Source organism: Saimiri boliviensis, chromosome 5 (genome assembly GCF_048565385.1).
Source record: "Saimiri boliviensis isolate mSaiBol1 chromosome 5, mSaiBol1.pri, whole genome shotgun sequence".
Lineage (NCBI taxonomy): Eukaryota > Metazoa > Chordata > Mammalia > Primates > Cebidae > Saimiri > Saimiri boliviensis.
The window spans coordinates 49,517,559-49,544,002 of NC_133453.1; the positions used below are offsets into that span (position 1 = coordinate 49,517,559).

Here is a 26,444-nt window from a genome sequence, read left to right on the forward strand (position 1 = left end):
TTGTTCAGATTAGTCCCATACAGTAAGTTTAGACAACTCAGACACCTACCAAGGCCTTGCAGGCAAGGTAAATGAGTGCTTGGGACACTCACTGGTGGGCACTATGACAACTCTGGGTTAGTACACACTTTCTCCAAAGGGATTCCAGTATTCTAATTTACACAAAGTCACTGATGGCTCAATTAGGCCCACAGGCAGCCAGTTTACAGTATCTGCATCATTAACCTTGACAACAAAAGATGTGTATGCTTAGCCTGCATAAAAATATAGTTGCTCAAACAATGTATGATGTAGTTTCACTCCAGTATACTAATGAAGTTATGAGCTAGTTGACACAAACAGTACCAAATAGTGATAGAAACAAATGCTTTAAGCAAACCATAACACACAATTAAACAAGTGAAAAATTGAGACCACTGGGTCCTGATAATTTATAGGAAAGTAACTTTTGTGTAAAACCTGCCTGAACTTTGGGAGGCCAAGGTGGGCAGATCACCTGAGGTCAGGAGTTCAAGACCAGCCTGATCAACATGGAGAAAACCCATCTCTACTAAAAATACAAAATTAGCCAAGCATGGTGGCACATGCCTGTAGTCCCAGCTACTTGGGAGGCTGAGGCAGGAGACTCGCTTAAACCCAAGAGGCAGAGGTTGTAGTGAGCCAAGATCTCACCATTGCACCCCAGCCTAGGCAACAAGAGTAAAACTCTGTCTCAAAAACAAAACAAAACAAACAAAAACAAACAAACAAAAATCCTGCCTGAAACTTAAATTGATCCTCCTAAGTGTGTGTTCAGGATCTTTCCTAAAAAGCTGCTCAAGAAACTTTCATTGTTGAAAGTTGTTTTTGAGGACAAAGAGATAAATATTCTCTTTAGGGGTGTGTGTTTACAGTATAAGTTTCTGTAGCTTTCTAATGGAACAGATTATTGGAACAAATCCTAAATAATTTTACATATTTGTTTAGAAATTGTTGTTGATTTTCAAGAGGTGATATTTTCTTATGATGCCTGTATTTACGCTTTCATGTTAATTATTTTTGCTCATTGTTTTTTTTTTTGTTTGTTTGTTTGTTTGTTTGTTTTTTCAGGGAAAATTTCATGGAAATCCAATGCATGTAGCTGTGGTTATTTCGAACTGTTTAAGGGAAGAGAGGAGAATATTGGCCGCAGCCAACATGCCTGTCCAGGTAATATTTTCTGAGATCTTGTTAACACCTTGGACTCAATTTTTCTGACAGGAATTTTTCTGAAACAGAAATTCTCATCTTTGGCAGGATGCAGTGGCTCACACATGTAATCCTAACACTTTGAGGGATCGAGGTGGCAGGATCACTTGAAGCCAAGCATTTGAGGCCAGTCTAGGCAATGTAGTAAGACCCTGTCTCCACACACACACACACACACACACACACACACACACACACACACAATAAAAATTAGCTGGGTATGGTGACACATACATATAGTCCTAGCTCTGTGGAGGCTGAGACAGGAGGATTACTTGAGTCCAGCAGTTCAAGGCTGCAGTGAGCTATGTTCACACCACGTAATCCACCCTGTCTCTTAGAAAGGAAGAAAGACAGGAAGGAAGGGAGGAAGGGAGGGAGGGAGGGAGAAATTTTTAAAGAATCTCTCCAGCCTCTTTCACTTATGTTAGTGGTGCCGCCATCCTTCCAGTCACTTGGAATCGAGCTCTTAAGGGTCATCTTTGAGTAGTTCCTTTTCTCCACCCGCATGCTAAGACAATTACCAAGTCTCTCCAGAGTGTATGCCTGCAATCTTATCTATACGTCTTTTCCTGTTTGTACTGGCCACACTCTGTTCTAGGGTCCTACAATATCAGCCTAGGAATACCGTAATCACCTCCAAGCCGAATTCCTGTCATTCCAACTCTGCCTCTCCCCGGATGTTTCTCTCACAGACGGGTCTTGCTCTATACCCTTTAGTAGCTTCCATTTCCTTCCTCTCAGGCTAAACCAGTCCATGAGCAGGAATTTCATCTTGCAGAAGCTCCACGAATTCTTGCTTGTTAATTGTGTGAATGTGGGACTCCATGTTTGGGTCCCCTTCCACAAACATTCCATTCGTGGAAGCTGTTTTTCTCTATCCTGGATTTTCCCTCTGGAGTCCCCTTCCACATTCTCTCGCGGAAGGCTGTCTTCCCCTCCTAAACTCCACCTCTCTCTATTCCCTTCCACTCAGTGTGGAAGCTGCTTTCCTCTCCTGGATTCCATCTTTCTGGATTCTCTCACTCAGTGTGAGAGTTAGCTGTTTCTCTCTCCTTCTCCTGTTTCTCTCTCTAAATAAATCACTTTCTACAAACACAAACAAAAACAAAATGAAACAAAAAAATTGTGTCAATGTACTTTACCCTAACATATTTTAGATTATATTTTATCCCATTTTCCTGGATGAATTCAGAGTCCTCACTGAAGACAAGTAGAGGAGTCAATGCAATCTTTAATGAATATTCTTTTCAGTTAATCCTTACAAAAAGAAAAGACTAATATGCAAATAATTTTCCAAGTGACATCCTCCATAATTTAATAAATTATCCATTATATTTATTTTTGAAAGTCTAACAAAAGTATCTTTTCATTTTTCTTTTTTCTTGAGACAGAATCTCGTTCTGTCGCCCAGCTGGAGTACAGGGGCATGATCTCGGCTCACTGCAGCCTCTGCCTCCCAGGTTCAAGCAATTCTCCTGCCTCAGCCTCCCAAGTAACTTGGATTGCAGGCACCTGTGACCACGCCTGGCTAGTTATTGTATTTTTAACAGAGACAGGGTTTCACCACATGGCCTAGGTTGGTCTCAAACTCTTGACCTCAAGTGATTGTCTCACCTTGGCCTCCCAAAGTGCTGGGATTACAGGTGTGAGCCACTGCATGTGGCCAAAAGAGTCTTTTTTTAACTCTTAAAAAATTCTCCTGGTTTGTTATTGTCAGGTTATGGCCGTTTTGGGAGGACTTTGAAGTTGTAACAACTTTATTTTTTAGATGAAGAAGGATGGCATTATTTTATTTAATTTTAAAACTATAGCAAGTTTCTAAAGTACATACAGTTTGATTCAGCGCCTTTGGGGTAAAATTCAAGATACTTTTACAAATATAAGGTATTCTCAGATGTATTCTCAGCTGTCCTTTTTTGTACCTCTCTTATCTCTAGGTGTTCGTCTGTGCACGTGTGTGTGCATGTGTGCGTGTTCTCTTCAAATGTCAGTTATCAGTCAAAACGTTTGTTTGAGTATATGCTCATCAACGTCACTCTGAAAATAATTTGCCAGTACCACTTACTACCACCAAAGCAGCACTGCTCACTAAATTTCAAGTAGGTAGATAATGGAGGCTGAAGTGAGAGAAAGAGTATTTTATAAAGGCTTTGCCAGTTGGAAGGGTGTGGTATAGTTGAAGAATAGCTGATTAAGAGTCAAGGACATGGGTTCTACTTGAGGTTACTGCACTGAATTTGCTGCGGATTTTAGTTATCAACCTTTCTAATTATAGCTCCCCACCCAATTTAAGATTAAGGGGCTGCTTACATCTCTGACTCTCATCTCTAATATAGAACTTTTTATCTAAGGAACACACTCAGTGTCAGATTATTAGAGTAGCTAAGACGTTGTGCTTGGAGAAACTGTCTTTTTGCTTAACCAGGCTAACATTTTTACATTTTCTTTTATAAACTCCCTTTGTTCTACAGTAAAAACAAATCTCGTCTCAGCAAATTTAACATCCCCGATTCTAAATTTAGGCCCAATTTAATATAGTTTCATTACACCATTTTAAAAATTGCATGTATTGGTTTTATATGATTTCAAAAGTTATATAGATGTTATAGAGAATTAGAGATAAAATTTTAAAAATCATTGAATTACCTGTAATTGTGATCTCAAATTATCTCTGAATATCACTATTCAGAGATAACACATTGATAAGATTTTGGTGCATATGTTCTTCCACTCACATGTACTTGAGTTTACATATCTATACATCTATCCATACATTTGCAAGTGTATTTATACATACATGCATATACATGTTTGAGCAATAGATATCATATATATATATATATATATATATATATATATATATATATATTTATATATGGTGGGTTATTTTTCTTTCTTTTTTTTTTTAGAGACAGAATTTCATTCTGTTGCCCAGGCTGAAGTGCAGTGACACAATCTCAGCTCACTGCAACCTCCACCTCCCGGGTTCAAGCAGTTCTGCCTCAGCCTCCCAAGTGGCTGGGACTACAGATGCATGCCACCACACCCAGCTAATTTTTGTATTCTAGTAGAGACGGGGTTTCACCATGTTGCCCAGGCTGGTCTCGAGCTCCTGAGCTCAAGCAATCCACCCACCCCAGCCTCCCAAACTTCTAGGATTATAGGTGCGAGCCACTACCCCCAGCCTATATATGGTATTTTTATAATTTCCTCTAGTCTTCAAATTTTAACACTTTAAATTTTATGTCATTAAATAGTTTTCTACAGCATGATTCTTTTATGGCTGCAGAGTATTCATATCACATTAATCCAGACATCAGTTCAAATTGTATGCTGTATGTATTGCATTCATCATAAACCTTTTCAAAACCGGTGAAATTTCAAGACACTCTTTTTCCAGGGGCCTCTAGAGAAATCCTTACAAAATTCTTCAGTTTCAGAAAGACAGAGGAATGTGGAGCACAAAGTGGCTGCCATCAAAAACAGTGTGCAGGTAAGTGACCTTACACAGATACCTAGGAAGGCTGGCTACTGTCCCCAAATAACTATGTATCATTCTCTCATGTGCCCAAAGTTAGTGTATATTGAAGTCATAGAGCAATTTGTTAATAATATAAATATCTCTCACATACTGTGTTTATATAAGAATATTTCTTTATGGGAAACATTTTAACTTCAACTTGAACTTCTTTGGTATGGGGTTATTCAGCTTATCTATTTGTTCTTGAATGAGCTTTGCCAATTTGTGTTTTTCAAGAAATGTGTCCACTGATCTAAGTTGTTTTACTGGCATAAAGTTGTTCATGTATTGTCATTTGAATATCTGTAGAATCTGTAGTAATGTCACATCTCTCATTTAATATAGATAAATTTTATTTTCTGTCTCTCTTTTTTTTTTCTAAATAGTCTTACATTGTTGCCAGGCTGGAGTACAGTGGTGCGATCTCAACTCACTGCAACCTCCACCTCCTGAATTCAAGCAATTCTCCTGCCTCAGCCTCCTAAATAGCTGGGACTACAGGCTTGCACTACCATGCCCAGCTAATTTTTGTATTTTTAGTAAAGGTGGATTTTCACCATGTTGGCCAGGATGGTCTCGATCTCTTGACCTTATGATCTGCCAGCCTCAGCCTCCCAAAGTGCTGGGATTATAGGTGTGAGTCACCATGCTCAGTTTTGTTTTCTCTTTTTTTCCCTAATCAGTCTATCTAGAGATTTATCAATTTTATGGATCTAGTGAAGCTATCTTAAATAAGACTTTCTGTCTTTAAAATGGGATGTATATAAAATAGGATGTTAATTTCCTTTCAAAAACTTAATGTAGCATTCATTTCCTTGCCATTTATAAAAATAATAATTCCATAAAAATAAATAAACTATAAATCCCTGTCCCAGGCTCTGATTCCAGGAAAGCTGGCCTGACTTTTAGGCAAAGCAGTGCTTTTCAATCAGTGTAATTCCCCCACTTATATCGTAACCTCATTTTCTCTATGGAATGTTTGGAAGGTAGCTCTCAGATCATTCAGAGAGCTTTTGACAATTATCACTGGGTATTTTCACCTTTTGGAATTACTGATGACAATATAATCTAGAAGCCCTTTAATTACCTACCATAGCATTGACTCTTCAGAGTTCTGGCATTAGTTTAATATGCTTTTCATAAATATTTAAAAATCAACTGTCCCAAATATCTGAATAATGGGCATAGGGTTTAAATTTATTTTCAGACTTCTGATTTAGTGATCCTCCATAACAAGTAAAATATGAAAGTGTGAGCTTAACACTATTGTGAGAAGGAATCAGATAGACCTAGGACAAATACTTGGCACATTATAATGTCAAAACTAAGGGCTCTACTCACCCTGTAAGTGTGTAAAGGCAGGAGATTATTATTTTACTATAGTAACAATACTTAAGCACATTAATCAAGTGCACAGATGGGTTTTGCATCCAGCACAAATTCCTTTTAACTTCCTGAGGAGTTGGATGCAGCAGAGGCCCATAGGTTTTGGAGCCCCAACCAGATCTTCACCAGGCCTGTGCATGGATTCCCCAGCTGCTATGAGTATTGGCCACTAATGGCTTTTCTGGAGAATTGCCTCTATGAGGAGACTGACTGCCTTCAGACAATGATTGAGGGACACGGGGTTGTGGGGAAAGAAGACAGACCCCTTGCCACAAGTTGGGGTTAACCTGTGGTGCAGGTTATGCTCCTGGGTTTCTCAAACCAAAGTTTGACCTAAACGAAAACTACATGCTCACTTAGCTCCATCCCCTTCCCTTTCCCTCTCTTGTATATCCTTTCTGCTAAGAGGACTCCTTCAACAAATCCTGTGTACCTGATCCCTGTCCCAGGCTCTGATTCCAGGAAACCTGGCCTGACTTTTAGGCAAAGCAGTGCTTTTCAATCAATGTAATTCCCCCACTTATATCGTAACCTTATTTTCTCTATGGAATGTTTGCAATGTAGCTCTCAGATCATTCAGAGAGCTTATGAAGATTATCACTGGGTATTTTCACCTTTTGCAATTACTGATGACAATATAATCTAGAAGCCCTTTAATTACTTACCATAGCATTGAATCTTCAGAGTTCTGGCATTAGTTTAATATGCTTTTCATTAGAAGATTCTGCAAGATAGTGTCTTCTTTCAGCTTTTAATTAATTTTGAGATCAAAAGAAGGAACCACAGTATATCTCTGCTTTAAAACGATCATATTTTATTTTGGTTCATTTTCTCATGCGTGTGGGTTCCATGACTTTAGTAGCCCAGAGTCTTCCATGGGATTTCGTTCTGCAGAAACTTAGCATCAGAGTGAAATGCTACAAGCGGTATTGGGGTATAGTGAAAAGACGGAGTAAAGACTGAAGCTAGACCAGACTAGATTTGAATTCTAGCTTGAGCATGTATTATTGTATGACTTTGAGCCTCAGTTTCCTCACACAAAAAATGAAAATAGTTTACTTTGCAGGTTGCTGAAAGGATAATCTATGTAAGGTGTAGGCACAGCACAGCTTGCTCAAAATTGGTAGCTGTTATTACTATAGATGGGTAGACAGTATATCATGTAGTCAATAGCTATTACTTTGTTTCTTTTCTAAGGTTTATAAATATAAAGAATGCCATTAACAGAATCAGAAAACAAACAGGGATTAGAAGAGTAATAATAGCTACTGCTTATGAAGCATATATTTGGTACCAGGCACTGTTTTAAGCAGTGGAACTCATGTATCCTTGTAACAACTCCTTGAGGTAGACACTGTTATCCTCCTTCCTCTCCCCACCCCCACACGCCTTTTCACAGGCAAAGAAGCTAAAATGCAAAGACATTTGCCCAAGTCCATGCAGCTAATAAGTCATAGAGTTGGAATACAAATTCAGATTCTCTTACTCCAAATTCTACACTTTTTGTAACCAACAAGTTAAAATTTAAACTAAATTTAATTCTGATTAAAATTTAAATTTTGTGATGAAAGCACTGTTGTGGTAGATACATGTTTCCTTAGAGAAGACTTCTTGGAATCAACAGGCAGTAGAAAGTTTGACTTTTCTGAGAAGAAAAGGAAGTAAAGTAGTCTGAATCTAGGAAGCACAGCAAGTCTGTCTTTGGTTAAGTAAGGGGTCAGGGGTAGACTGCTGGACTTCCCACAAACTTCTCACTGAACACCTGAGTGACGAGTGAGTTACTTCACATCTCGTAACCTCTGCTTCTTCCTCTGTAAAACTGAGGCTAACCCACTTCATGGGTGTTGTGAGGACTGCACGAGATAATATGCAAAAAGCCTTTAGCCCAGATCTTGACATTTACTATTATATCTGAGCAGGAAACTATCACCAGGTTTGGAGAAAAGTGAAGTAAAAATTTTAAAGACAGAATAACAAGAGACACAGAAGAAGCATAGGCATATTTCAGGAAATTTTTTATAAAAGTATTTAAGCTGAATTGTCATAAACTACAGCATATTTAAATGAAGACTTAAGCAAAAAGTGCTAATTGATCCATTAGTACAGAGTTATATGAAATACCCACGACTTCTAAAAAGGCAAAAATATTCATATTCTTCAATTTAAAAAGATTATATGCATAGCATCATTTGGAACTAATTAAGAAATGAGCAAGTAGATGCTGAAAGACTTCCAGGCAAGCAGAAAGAGAGAATAGTTGGAAGGGCAAGTTCAGTCTGGTTCTTTTAGCATTATTCAACTTTCATATGACTTAGCTCATCAAAAGCATGGGTTCATTATGGTCTTTGGTTGCTGCTGAAGACTAGAAGCACCAAACAGTGTTTTTAAATACTTATGATGTTGTTTGATTGACATGCTTAATTGTAACAGCTGAGTGAGTAAATTTTCTTTTGTGAAAAGATGACAGAACAAGATACCAAATACTTAGAAGACCTGCAAGATGAATTTGACTACAGGTATAAAACAATTCAGACAATGGGTAAGTTTTTGTGTGTTCTATAATTCTGCATAGGGACAAAAAGGCAGTTTGAGTAGAGTTTTTTTCACTGACAGAGTTGGTAAATTTGATCTACTTCCTTAGGTGAGCCTAGGGAAATACAGGGAGTATTTTCTTGTTTTGCTTCTTCCTTCTCTCTGCATATAAATATGTGTGTGTGTGTGTGTGTGTGTGTGTGTGTGTATTGAGATATACAACCAATTCTGAGTAAATTACCAGCAAATTCAGTGTAAATTTCAAACTGCGTGAGGAATTACCCAACTTCAGCATACATCTCTAAAAAATAAAAACCTTCTCCTATAGAATAAAAATATAATTATTACAAAAACAAAAATAATAATTGCCTAACATGATCAGAGAATTACTAATATAACCCCTAAGTAGTATTTTAATAATACCATTTTCTAGGATTATACAATAGAAATGTGTTTCATAGAAGAAAGCATGGAAAATAGACAAAAGCATTAAAACAAATAAAAATCTGATTAAATCTCACTATCTACAGATAAGTACTGCCAAAATATGTTTCCTTCCAGCCTTTTCTCTGTATGTTCCCATACATACATATCTATGTATTTATTTTCAAAAAATGAAATCAGGTTGTATATAATTTTGTGTACTGCATTTAAAGTTTTATTTTTAAGTATTTCCTCACGTCAAAAAGTCTCTAAAAACATAAGTTCAGTAATTTCGTAAATGGCAAAATGAAAGGACACTGCAATTTATTTGACTATTTTTCTATAGTTAAACACTGAAGTTGTTTACAACTAGGTGTTTTTTAAAAAATGAAGGGAAAGGGAATATTTACAAGACCTAAGATTTATAAATAATAATAGATGAATAGTTTAAAATATGGTGCAATTAATGGGACAATTGGCAAAATTCTAATTAGGTCTAGTTTAGTTGATGGAATGGTGCTGATGTTAATTTACTTGTTTTGATCATTATGCTTACTATTTTTATGTAAGAGAATAAAAAATCTAGGTGAAAGATATATGAGAACTCTGTACTAGTTGTGCAACTTTCTTGTATTTCTAAAATTATTTCAAAATAATTTTAAAAATCAGATATAAACTTTTCATTCACAGAATTATCTTTGACTATTAAAATGTTGACTTAAAATGTATCTTGAAGAAAGTATGAATGATTGTGATCAAACATTTAACTTTTCATACGTGAAGATGAGGTGTTTTGGGTTCTTCTCCTGATATGCTGAAGATGCCTTGACTTCCAGGAAGTATTATTCAAAATCTTCACAATTATTTGTACATACAGCTTTTCCATTCAGAAGAAATGGCACAAACATGGGTTTCATTATCAAAGGGGGAGTCCATGACCCTAAAAGGGTTTAGAACAACTACAAATTTGCAGCCTTATTCTAAATTTTATATGCAAACTACTAATTTTAAGACTTAGAATATTTTAACTTAATTTGTTATGATTTGAGTCACTTTTTCAGTGCTTCCTGTACATTATGAATTAAAATGATCATTTTATCACCTAAATCCACAAATATTTATTTTGTTTGTTCCATCCTGTTATAAGTAAAAAGAAAAATACAAGGGAAACAAGTTATTATATCCTTGGTGAAGATGAGAAAGGTTAGCTAAAGAAGTTTTCAGTTGCCAAAATGCTGTGTAAGCAAGATTTTGCTATGTATGGGATCTAGGAGTTAGTGAATTTGCAAATTATTACAACCAATAATGAGTTCCTAGAGATTAGTCCTGTTTTGTAGAGAAATTTGCCACACTGTTGTTCTGGGGCCTCCTTTTCACAACTACACACATCAAATCAGCATTCCCAGCCCTCATTTTTCATGAACATGAATGGTTGGTATAAACATTCACTTGCCATTGTAGGAGCAAAAAAGGAAACCTTCCCCCTTCACCCTCTGAATGAATATGGACTATTAAAAGGTAGATCAATAGGAGAAAAGGGCATATAAATTTAACATGCACAGGATGGGAGAAGAGCAGGAGAATACCCATAATCCAATGGGGTACAGATGTTTTTATGCCCTGATTTTTAAAGTTAATGAATGGACCCAGTGTTCAGGTGGTAGCTAGTAAATAATTCTCTCGAATAATTGACTGGAACCTAAGAACAAACAATGGTTTGGGACAAAGTTTGGGCTCTAGGTGTGGTGTTTAATTTTCGGACTTTTCCTTTGTGGTATGAATGTTAACCTTCTCTAGTTAATGAAATTTCAGGAAATGTATCAAAGACAATTGTGTTCCTCTTAAGGGTCCTGTTTCTAGGCAGATCAGGGAGCTTCTGAACACTTCATCTGTGCTATGGAGAGACAGAGGATTGAGAGAGACCTTGAGGCTGCTGCTTATTTTGGGGTGTCATTTTCTGAGCCCACCACTATGTTAACAAAGTTTAATCTTCAAATTAAATAATATAATGTTTATTTATTGCATGTATTTCCATGTAAAAAAGGATAAACCTTTTTTTTTTTTTTTTTTTTTTTTTTTTAGTCAGATATTTTTCTTAGTTACAAGTCTAGCCCACTGCTAATTTTATGATGAGGCTGGCTCATTTTGAAAATAAAAGTGGGAGACAGTAAAGAACTCAGTCTTTATTAGTTCATGAGACTACATAGATGAGACTGTATCTCTACCAGGCAGTTTCTCATAACTTCTGCATATGAAGCAGGGCAGGAGGGGTAGGTAAAGGCAACAGAGAGTCAACTATAATTTAATCATGGGCACAAGGGGAGATCCTCACCTTCCTTACTTTTACCAAACAACCAAGTATATTATTAATGTAAAGGTATCCACTAAGGAATCCATTATGGCAGCTTTATCTCCTCCATACACCACCACCAAAACAAAACGCCAAGTGAAGTTTTGTTCTGTCTATAATAGTTCATTTACAGACCTTCAGAATCTTTCCTGAAGGTCTGTAAAATAAAGAGGTCCTTTTCTGCATGCTTGGATGTAATTCTTCCTGGCAAAATGAGCAGAGACTTCCAAGCTCATCTCTCGTGAGCCCAATTAGTCTCTTACCACGTAAGTTCTCCGGGCCAGGGCTGTTTTAGGGTGGTGGATTGAGGCTGACTTGACTTTCAGGAATAGAGAGGTTTGACTTAGAGAGGACTCTAAATCTGATCTCTTTACCTTTGCAGATCAGAGTGACAAGAATAGTGCCATGATGAATCAGGAAGTTTTGACACTGCAGGAAATGCTTAACAGCCTCGATTTCAAGAGAAAGGTGAGTGAAGAATTTTAATTTTGACTTTTGCCTATTTTTCTCCTTTTTCTAAACTTAGTCCCACTGAAAAGAATCAAGCTGTCAGATTTTATCAGTTCCGTTTACTGAGTGAAAAAACGGAAAGGTTTCTAGGAACAGGCCCACACTGTTTGCCCTGCTTCTCTTCATGAATTTACAACCCTGGACCTCTTTAGAGCCTATTGATCTTGCTTATGTGATACATTTACTGTAGCTAACATTAATTTCAAGGTGGAAATTTTACCCAATTTTTATTTTTCATTATTCCAGACATGTCTGTTTTAATTGCTGTACTTAATATGCTGAGATGGGTTCCACTGAACATATATAATTAAAATAGTATTTGATGACTACTAAAATTTTATTGGGAAAATAAATGTTCTAGTTTCTACTCTGAGAAATGATGTAGTGGTAAGCAATTTACTGAAGTTCAGAATAGCTCATTTTTGGCATCCGAACATATTAAACCTAACTTCTTCCAAGGAGAGCAAGAATTTTTTTCTGATTTAATGACATATTTTTAACGAGGGGGAACATCTCTATTTCACTTTTCTACATCTCTTGGAAAATAAATGCAATTGAAATTTAACGAATCATTGATAAATCTACAGTTCATTTCTAAAAGTTCGGCTAAATTTTTTTTGTGCTGGAATTTGTGTGAGCACAAACAAGCATAACATTTATCTTCACCCTAAATTAATTATAAACTTAGTTACATATCAGATTTTAAGCATGCAAGTAGTTAATCCAAGAAAAAATTTAATGTTTTTATGCATAATAAATCTATGCTATTTATTTTTATGCATGCCATCTTATTCTACTTTAGGAATAAAATTTTAAAAAGAAAAGGAACATTGATAATAATTCAATTCACTCAATAGGTTGTATAAATGAGAATACCAAGTTTCAGCAAAGTTAAATACTTTGTTTGCATTTGTATGGCTTACAATAATGCCAAAACAGAAATTAGTATCTTCTAACCCCTAGGCCTTTAAAAGTTATAAATCTTGGCCGGGCACGATGGCTCACACCTGTAATCCCAGCACTTTGGGAGACCGAGGTGGGCAGATCATGAGGTCGGGAGTTCAAGACAAGCCTGACCAATATGGTGAAACCCTGTCTCTACTAAAAATACAAAAATTAGCCTAGCATGGTGGTGTGCACCTGTAGTCCCAGCTACTCAGGAGGCTGAGGCAGGAGAATCACTTTGAACCCAGGAGGTGGAGGTTACAGTGAGCCAAGATCATGGCACTGCACTCCAGCCTGGGTGACAGAGTGAAACTCCATCTCAAAAAATAAAATAAAATAAAAGTTATAATTCTCCATTACGCCTTCCAAAACCCAGAAAAAAATCCTAATAAAAATTAACACAGAAAGGCTCAAGTTTTAATCAGCTCATTTTAATATAAATGGATAACATCTTTATTAAAAATAAATATATAAATATCCTTTTAATAAGCAACTATCCAGTTTTATGACTGTAATATTCAATATTGGTGGCACAGGAGTTACAAATTCAATATATTTATCCTGAAACACATGATGGGAATGTTAAACTGTGGTCATTCTTTTTTTTCCCATGACACCATTTATTTTCAATAATGTAATTGTTTGAAGAGGCCTGGCACATAGAAGCTAGTATTGGGTGAAATATTTGGTCAAAATTTTAACCAAGCCTTTGTCTACCAGGTGAAATCATTTTGTAAATTGAATTCTAAGTGACTTGTTTCTTACGAAACCCTCTTCAGTTGTCCCCTTTGTTTTTAGGAGGCTCTCAGTAAGATGACCCAAATCATCCATGAGACGGACATGTTAATGAACAGCATGCTCGTCGAAGAGCTGCAGGACTGGAAGCGGCGGCAGCAGATCGCCTGCATCGGGGGTCCGCTCCACAGCGTGCTCAGCCAGCTGCAGAACTGGTAAAACGAACTGGCTGCAGTTTCTAGTGAAAACCACAGGAAATACAAAGCGTCAGTGTCACTCAGCCAGAGCATGCAGGTTTAGACTGGAACGTCAGTTCATTCAGCTTATTAGCAGCTGTGAACTCTATAGCTGAGAACAAAGTTATGAGAATAAATTAGTTTTTATTCTCTTGGGGAAAATAAAAGAAAGCATGTATTGAATGCTTAATTTTCACATGAGATATCCATCTTAAAAGACTTGAATAGATTTTAAAACCAGCAATATGCTTTCTTTAAGGACATGATAAAGAAGCACTAGCTTCGGCCAGGCGCGGTGGCTCAAGCCTGTAATCCCAGCACTCCGGGAGGCCGAGGCGGGTGGATCACGAGGTCGAGAGATCGAGACCATCCTGGTCAACATGGTGAAACCCCGTCTCTACTAAAAATACAAAAAATTAGCTGGGCATGGTGGCACGTGCCTGTAATCCCAGCTACTCAGGAGGCTGAGGCAGGAGAATTGCCTGAACCCAGGAGGCGGAGGTTGCGGTGAGCCAAGATCGCGCCATTGCACTCCAGCCTGGGTAACAAGAGTGAAACTCCGTCTCAAAAAAAAAAAAAAAAAGAAGCACTAGCTTCATAATCCTGAAAATAGGGATCTCAACCTTCAAATATTAGTTTTGTGTTTTCAACATAGTGATCTGCTTGGTTATGGATGTTGGTTAAAGCATAGGAAATTTCAGTTAGGCAGGAGGAATAAGTTCAAGAGATCCATTGTACAGCATGGTGACTGTAGTTAATCACAATTTATTCTATACTTGAAAATTACTAAGAAAGTAGATCTTAAGAGTTCCTACCACAGAAAAGTAGATATGCCAAGTAATAATGCATGTTATTTATCTTGATGTAACTATTCAACAATGTATACATACATCAAAACATCATGTTGTATATCACAAGTATATACAATTTTTATGTGTCAAGTTTTAAAACCATAAATGGTTAATACAACCTGCCACTCCCCATCTATGTATGCAAACATGCAGTGAAATGTAGATACTAACCTTTGCATTAGAAGATTAAAATGTTCATACGATTTTCCATGTCATAAATTCAGAACAAAACTATTTGATTGAAAGAACAATTGGAAAATATGAAATAGAAAGAAACTGTTAAGTTTAAATCTAAAATTGTTCAAAGTAACTGGGGATCCCCTAACTAAAAGTTCTGCCCTGCCAGGCCTACTTATCAAGAAATGTAAGGAGTTTGGCTCATCTTAAAACATTGATTTTCCCTGCGAAGATACTTTGATTCTTTAACTCACTGTACTCTGTTGCGAAAACAACAATAAAGGGAGTAATTAAGAGCTTAATCAATAATGGTGCTCAGACCAAAAGTCAGCACGTATTCAACCACTCTTGTCACAGTCTTACATGTGGGATACTTGAAGTAGAAAAAGAGTTGCTGTAGGGTGAAGTGGACTTTCCAAGTCTGTTAAGAGGTTATGCCTCCTGCAGCTGGCAGTCCCTTCTGTGTCCATTTCAATCTTACTCTTCCCTAGGCTTCTGGCTCACACTACCACCTCCGTTTCTGAGGTGAGAGCACCATGTCGTGAATAAAATTCCAAGCAGATATCAAGAGCAAGCATTTCTAAATATACCTCACTCTAAAGAGAGTCATTGATCACTCTTGGCTAATACTTAGGACAATAAAATATATGTTGTGGAGGAAGATCTGTTTCATATGTTTTTCTTTCAGTATGCTTACATAAGAAAACATTAATCATCTCATGTATTTTATGGCTTTAAATTTGCTTTTTCTTTGCCCTTTAGTGAGTGCCATAGTTTTAACATCTATATGCTTAATAAGCTGAAACAAAGAGTAATTAAAAGGGATTTGGTTCCAGATGTTGATAAAATCTCATAAATGATGACATATCTAATTGAAGGTATAAATGAGAAAACATTGAAAATGTTTAACATATGCATATTCAAGAAAAAGATGGGTTAGGAAAATAAAAATAAAGAACTGTCACTAACCTAAATCAAATTAAGTGATTCATTTCATTAATTTAAATAAGTACTTAATAATTTAACATTTGTTAGCTATGACCCATTCTTACAATGTTTTACTAATAAGTGGAAAAATTATTTTTGATTTTCATTTGCTGTTCAATAGCTTTACACTATTGGCAGAAAGTCTTTTCCAACTCCGAAGGCAGCTGGAGAAACTAGAGGAGCAATCTACCAAAATGACATATGAAGGTGATCCCATTCCGATGCAAAGAACTCACATGCTAGAAAGAGTCACCTTCTTGATCTACAACCTTTTCAAGAAGTAAGTGAAGTGCTATAAATTTCAGTGCTTCCCGGCATCCTCCATCCCGTGAAGTAAGAACACCCTGCCTAAGGTTTTGGTGTTAGATGAAAGAGTGGCAGGGATGTATTCAACAACGAGCCTCAGGAAGAAGTGACTAGAACCCCAAAAAGTTTCAGAAATCACATTTCTACTCTTCACTATTTATTCATCAACACTTCTCTCACCAACTGGCTCGGTTTTCTACAAACTAAACCATGTCACTCACCTACAGCTCAGTTTTTACATTTTAGAAAAGATTTCAAGGGTTTTTTCTTACGTGCATATCCATGAAATGAAGGATGGAGAACATTTTCATGTTTATGAGCTATTCTAAAGAAAAAATACTAATATGTACCAGAAATCCTAATATTTAGTCCAAAAAAGTCATGAAATTTATTCTCAGCCAAGCAAGGTGCCTCACACCTGTAATTCCAGCACTTTGGGAGGCTGAGACAGGAGGTTGCTTGAGCTCAGGAGTTTGAGACCACCCTGGACAACATAGAAAGACCCCCATCTCTACAAAAAATAAAACAAATTATCCAGGCATGGTGGCACATTCCTATAGTCCTAGATACTCAGGGGGACAAAGCAGGAGGATCACTTGAGCCCATGAGGTCAAGGCTGCAGTAAGCTATGATTATGCCACTGCACTTCAGTCTGGGCAACAGAGAGAGAGAGAGACCCTTTTCAAAAGAAAAAAAAATTACTAAATGAACTGGGACTTTTATTTATGGCTCAATTATAACAAGAATCATTTACTGCTGTTAAATGATTTATGAATAGTCATTTTAAAGATCTGAGTTTAATTGGGGGTTTGAATATCTCCTAAATGTAGAAAACTTGGACTTTATGAGTGGATAGCATCCTGTTCCTCTGTGGTTTTCAGTCTATTGATATTTTTAATGTTTTCAAATGACACGCTTTCTTTCCTTTTTATCTAGCTCACTTGTGGTTGAGCGACAGCCATGTATGCCAACCCACCCTCAGAGGCCGTTGGTACTTAAAACCCTAATTCAGTTCACTGTAAAACTGAGGTAGGCAGAATGTCTTCTACTATTTCATGTGTTTGTGGAGCTATAGTTTCTGGGTAGTCAAGGCCAGTTTCTCTCACTGTGGCTTGCATTCAGCTATTCTTTATTGAACCATCTGCTCTGTGCCAGCTCTGAGCCTTAGGAGATAGCCACAGAAATGTTAAGATGAGAGTCCTGCTTGTCAGGAGCATGACAGTGCGGATGAGGACAAGAGGGATATTAGCCTGAAAGTGTGGAATCATACTATCAGGCACAATGAAATGAATTACTGAAAAGGTTGACTTGAGAAAAGACTGGAGAGATTGATCACCCAGAGGATTGTAGGAGAGGAAGAGTACAGAAATAATGGCTTCCTGGGTCTGTCTGGTAATCATGAGGGGCAGGGAGAGACAGAATTGAGAGGACAGACTGGGGACAGATTCTGGAAGGCTTTGAATATCCTATCCAGGAAATGTAGTGGCATATTCATCTCCTGTGATTACCCAGTAACTGGCTTATTGGACTTTCCACAAAAACTCTCAAAACCACAGTTTTCCATATATCTCTATTGTGTCCCTGAGTTAAAGACATAACTTTTGTGTTATTGTTGCTTTGCTTTCTCTGTGAATTTGATCCTTTCTATTAGCATGAGCAATCAAAACTTACAGTTGTCCGTAATGATGCTGAGAAAAATGAGTTCGAGTTCTTACTTTCAAAGATTCTCATCATGCCTCAAACTCCAAGAACTAAAGCTTTAAATGCTTAATCTCTAGGTCACCTCTGGAAAACTGAAACCACCGACTAACATGTCAAGAGGTGGTGACGCCATGATACAGAGCAATTTAGGGTTCTATGATGGGGTTGCTGATCACGTATCACTACTGGAACTCCATTTTTAAAGAGAAGGCATTTGTCTTCAGTTTGCTTTTTTAAGACACCAATTAAAATTCTTAATCAGTTTATTTGTGTGAATTTTGCACCAAGATTTAAGAACTGAAAGCAAAAGGCAGAGGCTAGGTTCCTTTTTAAGTTGCATTGTTGGCCAGGCATGGTGGCTCATGCCCATAATCCCAACATTTCGGGAGGCCGAGGAAGGCAGATCACCTGAGGTCAGGAGTTCAAGACCAGCCTGGCCAGCATGGCAAAACCCCATCTCTACTAAAAACAGAAAAATTATCTGAGAATGTCGGTGCACGCCTGTAATCCCAGCTACTCAGGAGGTTGAGGCACGAGAATCGCTTGAACCTGGGAGGCAGAGATTACAGAGAGCCGAGATCACACCACTACACTCCAGCCTGGGTGACAGAGCAAGACTCAGTCTCAAAAAAATAAAATAAAATAATAAAGGAAAATAAAATAAAATAGGAATTATCAAAAGTTGTTCATTCTTCATTCCCACGTCTCTATATAACTCGGAGGAGAGTGACAATAAAGGGAACTAGGATGGAGAAGTGGTGGACATTCTACTTTTCCTTGAGACGCTCCTATAGATGATATAGTAAGTCTAAGATGGTCTCTGGGGCAAAAGGGGAGATGAGTAGGGATTGCCCAGCAAAAGTACTCTGAAGCAGCACCATTGGCATGTGGTGTGGACTGATTGCCAGGGGCATAGAATTTCAGTCCCTCATTGTAGGTTCTGCCTTCCTCGTCTACCTCCTGTGCCTCCATCCTCCTCCTCTACACATTATTACCCACCATCTTGATAGGTGATCCCTTAATCAAGGTTTTCCTAAAACCCCTCTTTGCCATACCATTGCATCCTCCTGTTTCGAAGGAAAGGATGAACGTGGACTCAGTGGGACTCATCAGCATCTTACAGTGAATCAGATCCTTCCTGAAGTAGTATAAAAAGGAAGGTGGAGGAGAAAAACATCTGGCCTTATTTTATATGACTATGCCCCCTTCTCACCGTTCATTACTAGTGGCTGCACAGTCAACATACTCCAAACCCTGAACCAATCTTGTGCCTTGTACGGGACTTTCAACATTTTGCAACATTCAACCCACCCTTTTGTTTGGGCTGCCTATGAACTATGATTTCATTTCTCTAATGCCAGCGAGTTGCTTATCACCATATTCTCTATATTCCATCTGTGTGCCTGGATTCCCGCCTTTCTTGCAGAACCATGTTCACATTTCTCCCTCCTGCAATCTTTGCTACACCACTTCTCTGGTACCTAAGGCTGTACTGGGCAAATATGAGGAGCTCAGCACATGCTGAGTGAATGAGCAAAGTTTAGGATGAGGGCATGAGTAAATGAATGAATGTGTGAGGGACTGAATGACTATCTCTGAAACTGCACTGAACCCACAGGTAGCTTACATCACAGGAGAGAAATCTGAGGAGTTAGAGAAAGCAAAAGAATAATGGATGGGCTGACACAGAAGGAATTAAAGAAATTTTTATATTGAACTTCAATTACTTTTTCATTTGAAGTTGGTTTTTTAATGAACATTTTTGCTGTTATTTTAATATAGTGTTTTGAAAGATTTCAAATGCATTCTAATTGGGATTTTCCATATTTTACTAGAGGTCTGTCATAGTATAGTCACCATAAAATACTCATCATCAACACTTACAAAATGGTTTTTTTTTTTTTTTTTTTTTTTGTAATATGAGGATAAAATTAAACCATGTAAGAATTTTTTATATCTATGCATTTAACTCAGATTTGGGCTTCAGCCAAAATATAATCTTTTTTTTTCTGACCCAGCCAATGTATTATCCAGCAAACATCAACTGAAGCAATATGGAAACACTTTCCAAATGTTTGTCAATAATGCTATTACGTGACTAATGTCTACATTAGTAAAATGGCAAACTGAAGAGGCATTGTACATTCTTAAAACATACTATCATATAACTATGGATAATGTAAGGTTTATTTATATGCATATTCCATAAGTATATTTAAATGTTTAAATATAAAAAAGTTTTAAAACCCTTTCAATTGTTATCTTTTTTTTATTGATATCTCTTTTCAGACTACTAATAAAATTACCAGAACTAAACTATCAGGTAAAGGTTAAAGCATCAATTGACAAGTAAGTTTTCTAATATCATTTTGAATTGTGAAAGACTGTTTAAATTGAATGACCCTTGTTTTATAGAATAATTTTGATCATTTAAATTGACTTATCTAACAATGTACTTCAAATATTTGAAGTTCAAACATTTAACAAAACTCAATGTTTAACTTTAAAATTTTATTATAAAAACTTGAAATCAATTTTATCTACTATCCTTTAAAGTATCATAGAGGCCAGGTGTGGTGGCTCATGCCTGTAGTCCCAGCTACTCAGGAGGCTGAGGCAGGAGAATCACTTGAACCTGGGAGGCAGAGGTTGTAGTGAGCCAAGATCATGCCACTGCACTCCAGCCTAGGTGACAGAGTGAGACTCTGTCTCTAAATAAATAAGTAAATAAATAAATAAAGTATCATAGAAAGTTGTTCCTAGATCTATTAAATAGCTCATTTTAAAGAATCTTCTTGGTTTTACAGGAATGTTTCAACTCTAAGGTAAGACATTTATTTTGTGGAATCTTTATTGCTGCTCTGTTTTACCTGAGACCATGTAAATAGCTAAGATTTCCTCTCCAGCAACCGAAGATTTGTACTTTGTGGAACTAATGTCAAAGCCATGTCTATTGAAGAATCTTCCAGTGGGAGTCTCTCGGTAGAATTTCGACATTTGGTAAGTTTAGCAGTAAAGTTACACAGGCTTTTTTTCCCCCAAATCAGAGACATCTTTACTAAGAGGCCTTATAACAGTATATTCTGTGCTTAAACATTTCTTGTTTCAAATTAGAAACTGGCCGGGCACGGTGGCTTGTAATCACAGCACTTTGGGAGGCAGAGGCGGGCGGTTCACCAGGTCAGGATGCTGCAACCTCCACCACCTGGTCAACATAGTGAAACCCCGTCTCATTAAAAATACAGAAAAATTAGCTGGGCGTGGTGATGGGTGCCTGTAGTCCCAGCTACTCTGGAGGCTGAGGCAGGAGAGTCGCTTGAACCCGGGAGGCAGGGGTTGCATGAGCTGAGATCGCGCCGTTGCACTCCAGCACGGACGACAGTGCAAGACTCCGTCTCAAAACAAAAAAAGAAAGAAAGAAAGAAAAGAAATCAGGAACCATATTGAGAAATAAAACATGCCATCAGTGAATAATTAAAATGGTAGAAAGAACACTGAACCTTTACTCAGAAGGTCTGAGTTATAAGCAACGAAGACATAGAACCTAAGCGTGCATGGGAGTTGGTCAGTATATTTTGCTGATAAGGGCAGAGATAATCTGTCTTAAAATGGAGAGGTATTACACAGTGGAATATTATTCAGCCATTGAGAGAACGAAACTGTGTCATATGTATCAACATGGATGGAACTGGAGGTCATTATGTTAAATGAAATAAGCCAGGCATAGAAAGATAAATATTGCATGTTCTCACTCATGTGGGAACTAAAAAAGCAGATCTCTTGGAGGCAGATAGTAGAATGGTGGTTACCAGAGGCCAGAAAACGAAGTGAGGCAGGAGGATAAAGAGAAGTCAGTTAATGGGTACGAAGATACAGTTAGACAGAAGAAATAAATTCTGGTATTCAATAGTATAGAAGGGGCCAGGTGCAGTGGCTCACACTTGTAATTCCAGCACTTTGGGAGGCAGAGGCAGGCGGATCATCTGAGGTCAGGAGTTCGAGACCAGTCTGGCCAGCATGGTGAAACTCCATCTCTACTAAAAACACAAAAATTAGCTGGGCGTGGTGACGCGTGCCTGTAATCTCAGCTAATTGGGATGCTGAGGCAGGAGAATCGCTTGAACCTGGGAGGTGAATGAGTGAGCTGAAATCATGCCACTGCACTCCAACCTGGGTGACAAAGCAAGACTCAGACTTGAAAAAAAAAATTATAGAAGGGAATAATAATTTATTGCATATTTTTAAATAGCAGGAAGAGAAGAATTGTAATGGTCCCAACACAAAGAAAATATAAATTACGTTATAAATATCCCAGTTACCCTGATTTGATTATTATACATTGTATACATGTATGAAAACATCACATGTACCACAAAAATATGTACAATGATGATATATAAATATGAAAGTACAAAGGCACACACACACATGCAATAATGGATAGGCATTCCTGGTTTCATTTTTATCTCTCTGATAATCATGTCTGGTGACAAGCGCTTTCATTTTAGGAGGCTAGCATGGGGAAATAGGATGCTCCTGGGTATAGCAGCTGTAAATAGCTCACCTTGGTATGTCTAGAAAGCTCTGACCCAGCCTCATCCTGTTGCTTCTTGTTTTTACCACTTCCTCTTGACCTAGAGTTCTCTTCCTGCCGCCTTTCTAATTCTTTGCATAGTTCTTAGATTCCCAAAGACCTTACTGTTTTTCTTGTCAGAAACCACGTTACTCCTCCTGCTTATTAATGTTTAGCAATTGCCTCACTGAATGTTTGGGCACCATTGAATCTGCCTTAAAAAGTCTACTTTCTAAAAGATAAAATGTAGCGTAACAGAAAGATAGCTGCATACGTAAATTTATTCTGATTTCTGGTTTTGATTTTGTTTTTGTTTGGTTTTTAGTATTGAGGAATATGCTTTTGTTTTTGCTTTTTTTTTTTTTTAATGAATCCTTCCTGTGTGAACTGCCAAATAAATAAAATGTAATAAAGAACAATGTATTATAGACATCCTTGTAACTTGCACTCTATTTTGTTAGGCTCAATTCCTACCCTCCAGGAACTTTGAACAAGGGGCCATGTTTGGTAATAAGTAAAGTAGGAAGAGCTTAACTTAGAAATGTCTGTCTCCCAAAAAAGTCACATGGAAAAGGGAGAACAAGAAATGCACCAAAAATCAGTGAGGTCTTTATTTTAGCAGGTACAAAATATAAAATAACAAAATCGCAGTTTTCACAGTGCTCTTTTGCTCTTCCAAAGCATTTTCACATTTATTTTATGCATAAAACCTTAATTCCTTTTTAATACAAAATACATATAGAAAATAAAAGTCAAAAATTTAAAATTATAACCTATAATTTCACCACCTTGCAATGCTATTAACATCTTTATTTTTTATAACTTTGTCCTTTTTTCTAAAATATTTATATATAATTATTTTTAAAGTGGGATCAAATAATACACACTATATTATTTGTTTTCTGCCTCTTTTTTCATTCAGTAATCTATATCAGTGAACATTTATTTTGTGTCCATGAGTCTTCTTCCTCTCTAATGTCATTTAATGGCTTACTATGCTATATGGTACACTCTGCCCTATAGTTTATTTTTCTAGTCCTCTCTGTTAGACTTGGTTTCTCAGGGACTGGGAATCATCACCCATAGCTTGAAAATGATTCTTTCCAGCAACAAATGAGTGCTGTACAGATTCTGAAAGTTCTCAGCATGATTTCTTTTCTTGAAAATGTTGGCGGAAAGCTAAAATCTTAGTGATAAGCCAACTCAAGTTTCTAAAGTGGCATCCCATGGGGTGAGACAGGAAGCTCCTCTCTTAAATCTGGGCAGTTGTGTCAGGCTTCAATGAGTTTGAAAATATGTTGCTTTTCTAGAAGTCAAAACTGTGGCCAAGAAAACGACTGCAACAGGTACGACCGACTTAATATGTAGCTGATAATGCTTCTCCATCTAAATATTGTTGTTTTCTTTTACAAAGCAACCAAAGGAAATGAAGTCCAGTGCTGGAGGTAAAGGAAATGAGGTAGGAAATGTTTTCTCCTATAGAATTTTTCTGGGAACAGATCTTATAATATCTTATTTTTACAAAGCTTTTAAACTGCTTGACTTCATATAAAATCAAATTCATGTTTTTCTGATTATAGATGTAAAGCTTGATAATTGCAGAAAATATGAGGAAGTTCTTTTAAAAGAGAAAATAAAAATAACATAATAACACCCTCCAAAGAAAATAACTATTAACATCTTGGTATACATCATTCCAGTCTTTTATTTATGTATATATTACTTTAAAAATATATGATACTCAGGCTGGGCACGGGTGGCTCACGCCTGTAATCCCAGCACTTTGGGAGGCCAAGGCAGATGGATCATGAGGTCAGAAGTTCGAGACCAGCCTGGTCAACATGGCGAAACCCCATCTCTACTAATAATACAAAAATTAGCTGGGCATGATGGTGGGCACCTGTAATCCCAGCTACTCAGGAGGCTGAGGCCAGAGAATTGCTTGAACCTGGGAGGCAGAGGTTGCAGTGAGCTGAGATTACGCCATTGCACTCCAGCTTGGACAACAGCATGAGCTTTAGTCTCAAAAAAAAAAATATTCATTGCTTCATATAGCAATGTATTCATGTATCCTTTTTTTTTTTTTTGAGCCCCTGTGCCCAACCCGGAGAATAATTTTTCATAATTTTAAATATTCTTGGAGAACATAATTTAAATTGGTTGCATTACATTGCATTTTATAGATGTGCTGTAATTTCTTTAGTTAGTCCATTATCAAGAAATATCTTTGTTATTCTTCATTTTTCATTCACTCATTTTCTCACATACATGAAGTCAGCCTTTTTTTTTTTTTACCCTGCAATTATGATATTCAGGGTAAAAACCAACCTTATTATTTTGAGGTATCAATCACCTTGCTTTCTAATGTTTGCATTTCACTAGACAAATTGAATGAAGGAACCAACTGATGCAGTCTGAGTACTCACATTTGAGTTAGTAGATGATCGAGCAGTCAAATCATGAACTGGACATGACCTTGGAGAAAATCTATTGAGTTGACCTAGAAACTAAGGCATAAGTCCATGACCTGTCTATTTGGAACTAGAAAACCTGGGTTTGAGTACATGCTCTGCCAGGGCCTGAAAATGTGATGTTTGGCAAATGATCTGATGAAGAAATATTGCAATTTTTTTTCCTCCAAGAGATCAGGATAGTAATGCTCAACAGTCCCTGTTCAGAGGTGCGGCAGGTGTAAAACCACTTACATGATGCAATTTTGAAACAACGAGGTTTATTTTTGGGGTGGTTCATATGGATCCAAACTCTAGGCTTGACAGTCACAGCTCCTATAAGAAAGATCTCTGAATTGTTTGGAATAAAAGCACTTTGTAAAGCCAGCCTCCAATGACATCCAATTTATCACACCCCACAAAACCATAAAGATCCATCACAAAAGATTTAATGCCGTACCATTTTGCCCTCCAAGAATTCTTCATTCCCTTAACTGTATCTTAAAGATCATTTGCCAAACATCATAGGACCACCAAAGACGAGCTCAGTCTTCCAGGGTAGAATTGCTGCTCAGGGCAGAGCCCCCTAAGCAGGTCTCTGCAGTCAAAGAAATCACAGGAGTAGAGTTTTTGAGTTTAAGGAGATTCTAGTAAAACAAGTGAATGGGAGTTGTTCTTCCCGGCTTATAGAAACCCATAAAGGTCTTCTAAACTTTCTAAACATTAGCACATTTTAAATAAAAGCTCATTCCACGTATCTCCTTGGAATTCTGGCCAGAGTTGCAACATTTCATTCAGCTTGACATCCCTGAGTATTATTTATGAATCTGAACAGATGAAGCATCATTATCCTGAACTTTTTTAAGTAAAACAAATCGAATGAGAATAAATCCAAATAGCTCACCTCTTGTAGTATATTGTCATCTTTATGAATATAAAATCTTCATTTGGATTTCCCTAGAGACAGAAATCTAAGTAAATCATCTTCCACTGTAGAAAAACCAACCACTGTCTTATTAACACTGTCTACGTATATTGCATTCAATTTATTTTCTCTTATTTTCTGATGAATAGCAAAATCATACAGTCATATCAGAATCATTTTTATTTCTTTTTTTTTTTTTTTTTTCAGGTTTGCTGAATCGTGTTCATTTTATTTTAATCTATTCTTTGAGCTCCACCTGTTGGTAGAATTTTAGTATGACTCGTAGGTACTCTATCCTTTGTACTGCAGGAGTAGTCCTGAAATGTGAAGGAAGATAAGCCAGGAATCAGGGTCTTGGCTATTCAGTAGGGATGATCACACGAAGGTTAGGAAAGAGGGAGCAATAAAGTGAAATTCATAAAGTCATGAGGCCAGGGATTATAGTAACAAATTTCTGGAAAACAGGAAGCAGGATATCCTAACCTCATTTTCAAGTTACAGCAAGTTGCTATTGCTTATCTGTGAGCACCTGTAGCAGGAGTTCACAGCCTCCTAAGAATGACTTCAACAATCCTCATGGACACTAAGAGCTTCACTAATACTGATT

The 26,444-nt window shown here is 37.2% G+C and overlaps 1 protein-coding gene across 1 annotated transcript in view; it reads left to right on the top strand.

Moving 5' to 3' along the window:
- STAT4 (signal transducer and activator of transcription 4) overlaps positions 1-26,444 on the top strand; it is a 110,584-nt gene that overhangs the window by 65,411 nt on the left and 18,729 nt on the right. The window contains exons 4-14 of the mRNA XM_074399346.1: positions 1,090-1,188; positions 4,631-4,723; positions 8,597-8,675; positions 11,824-11,909; positions 13,695-13,846; positions 16,004-16,162; positions 17,125-17,217; positions 20,179-20,238; positions 20,697-20,714; positions 20,796-20,889; positions 23,877-23,921. Of these exons, the coding sequence (XP_074255447.1) occupies positions 1,090-1,188; positions 4,631-4,723; positions 8,597-8,675; positions 11,824-11,909; positions 13,695-13,846; positions 16,004-16,162; positions 17,125-17,217; positions 20,179-20,238; positions 20,697-20,714; positions 20,796-20,889; positions 23,877-23,921 (978 nt within the window). The remainder of the gene's footprint in view (positions 1-1,089; positions 1,189-4,630; positions 4,724-8,596; positions 8,676-11,823; positions 11,910-13,694; positions 13,847-16,003; positions 16,163-17,124; positions 17,218-20,178; positions 20,239-20,696; positions 20,715-20,795; positions 20,890-23,876; positions 23,922-26,444) is intronic.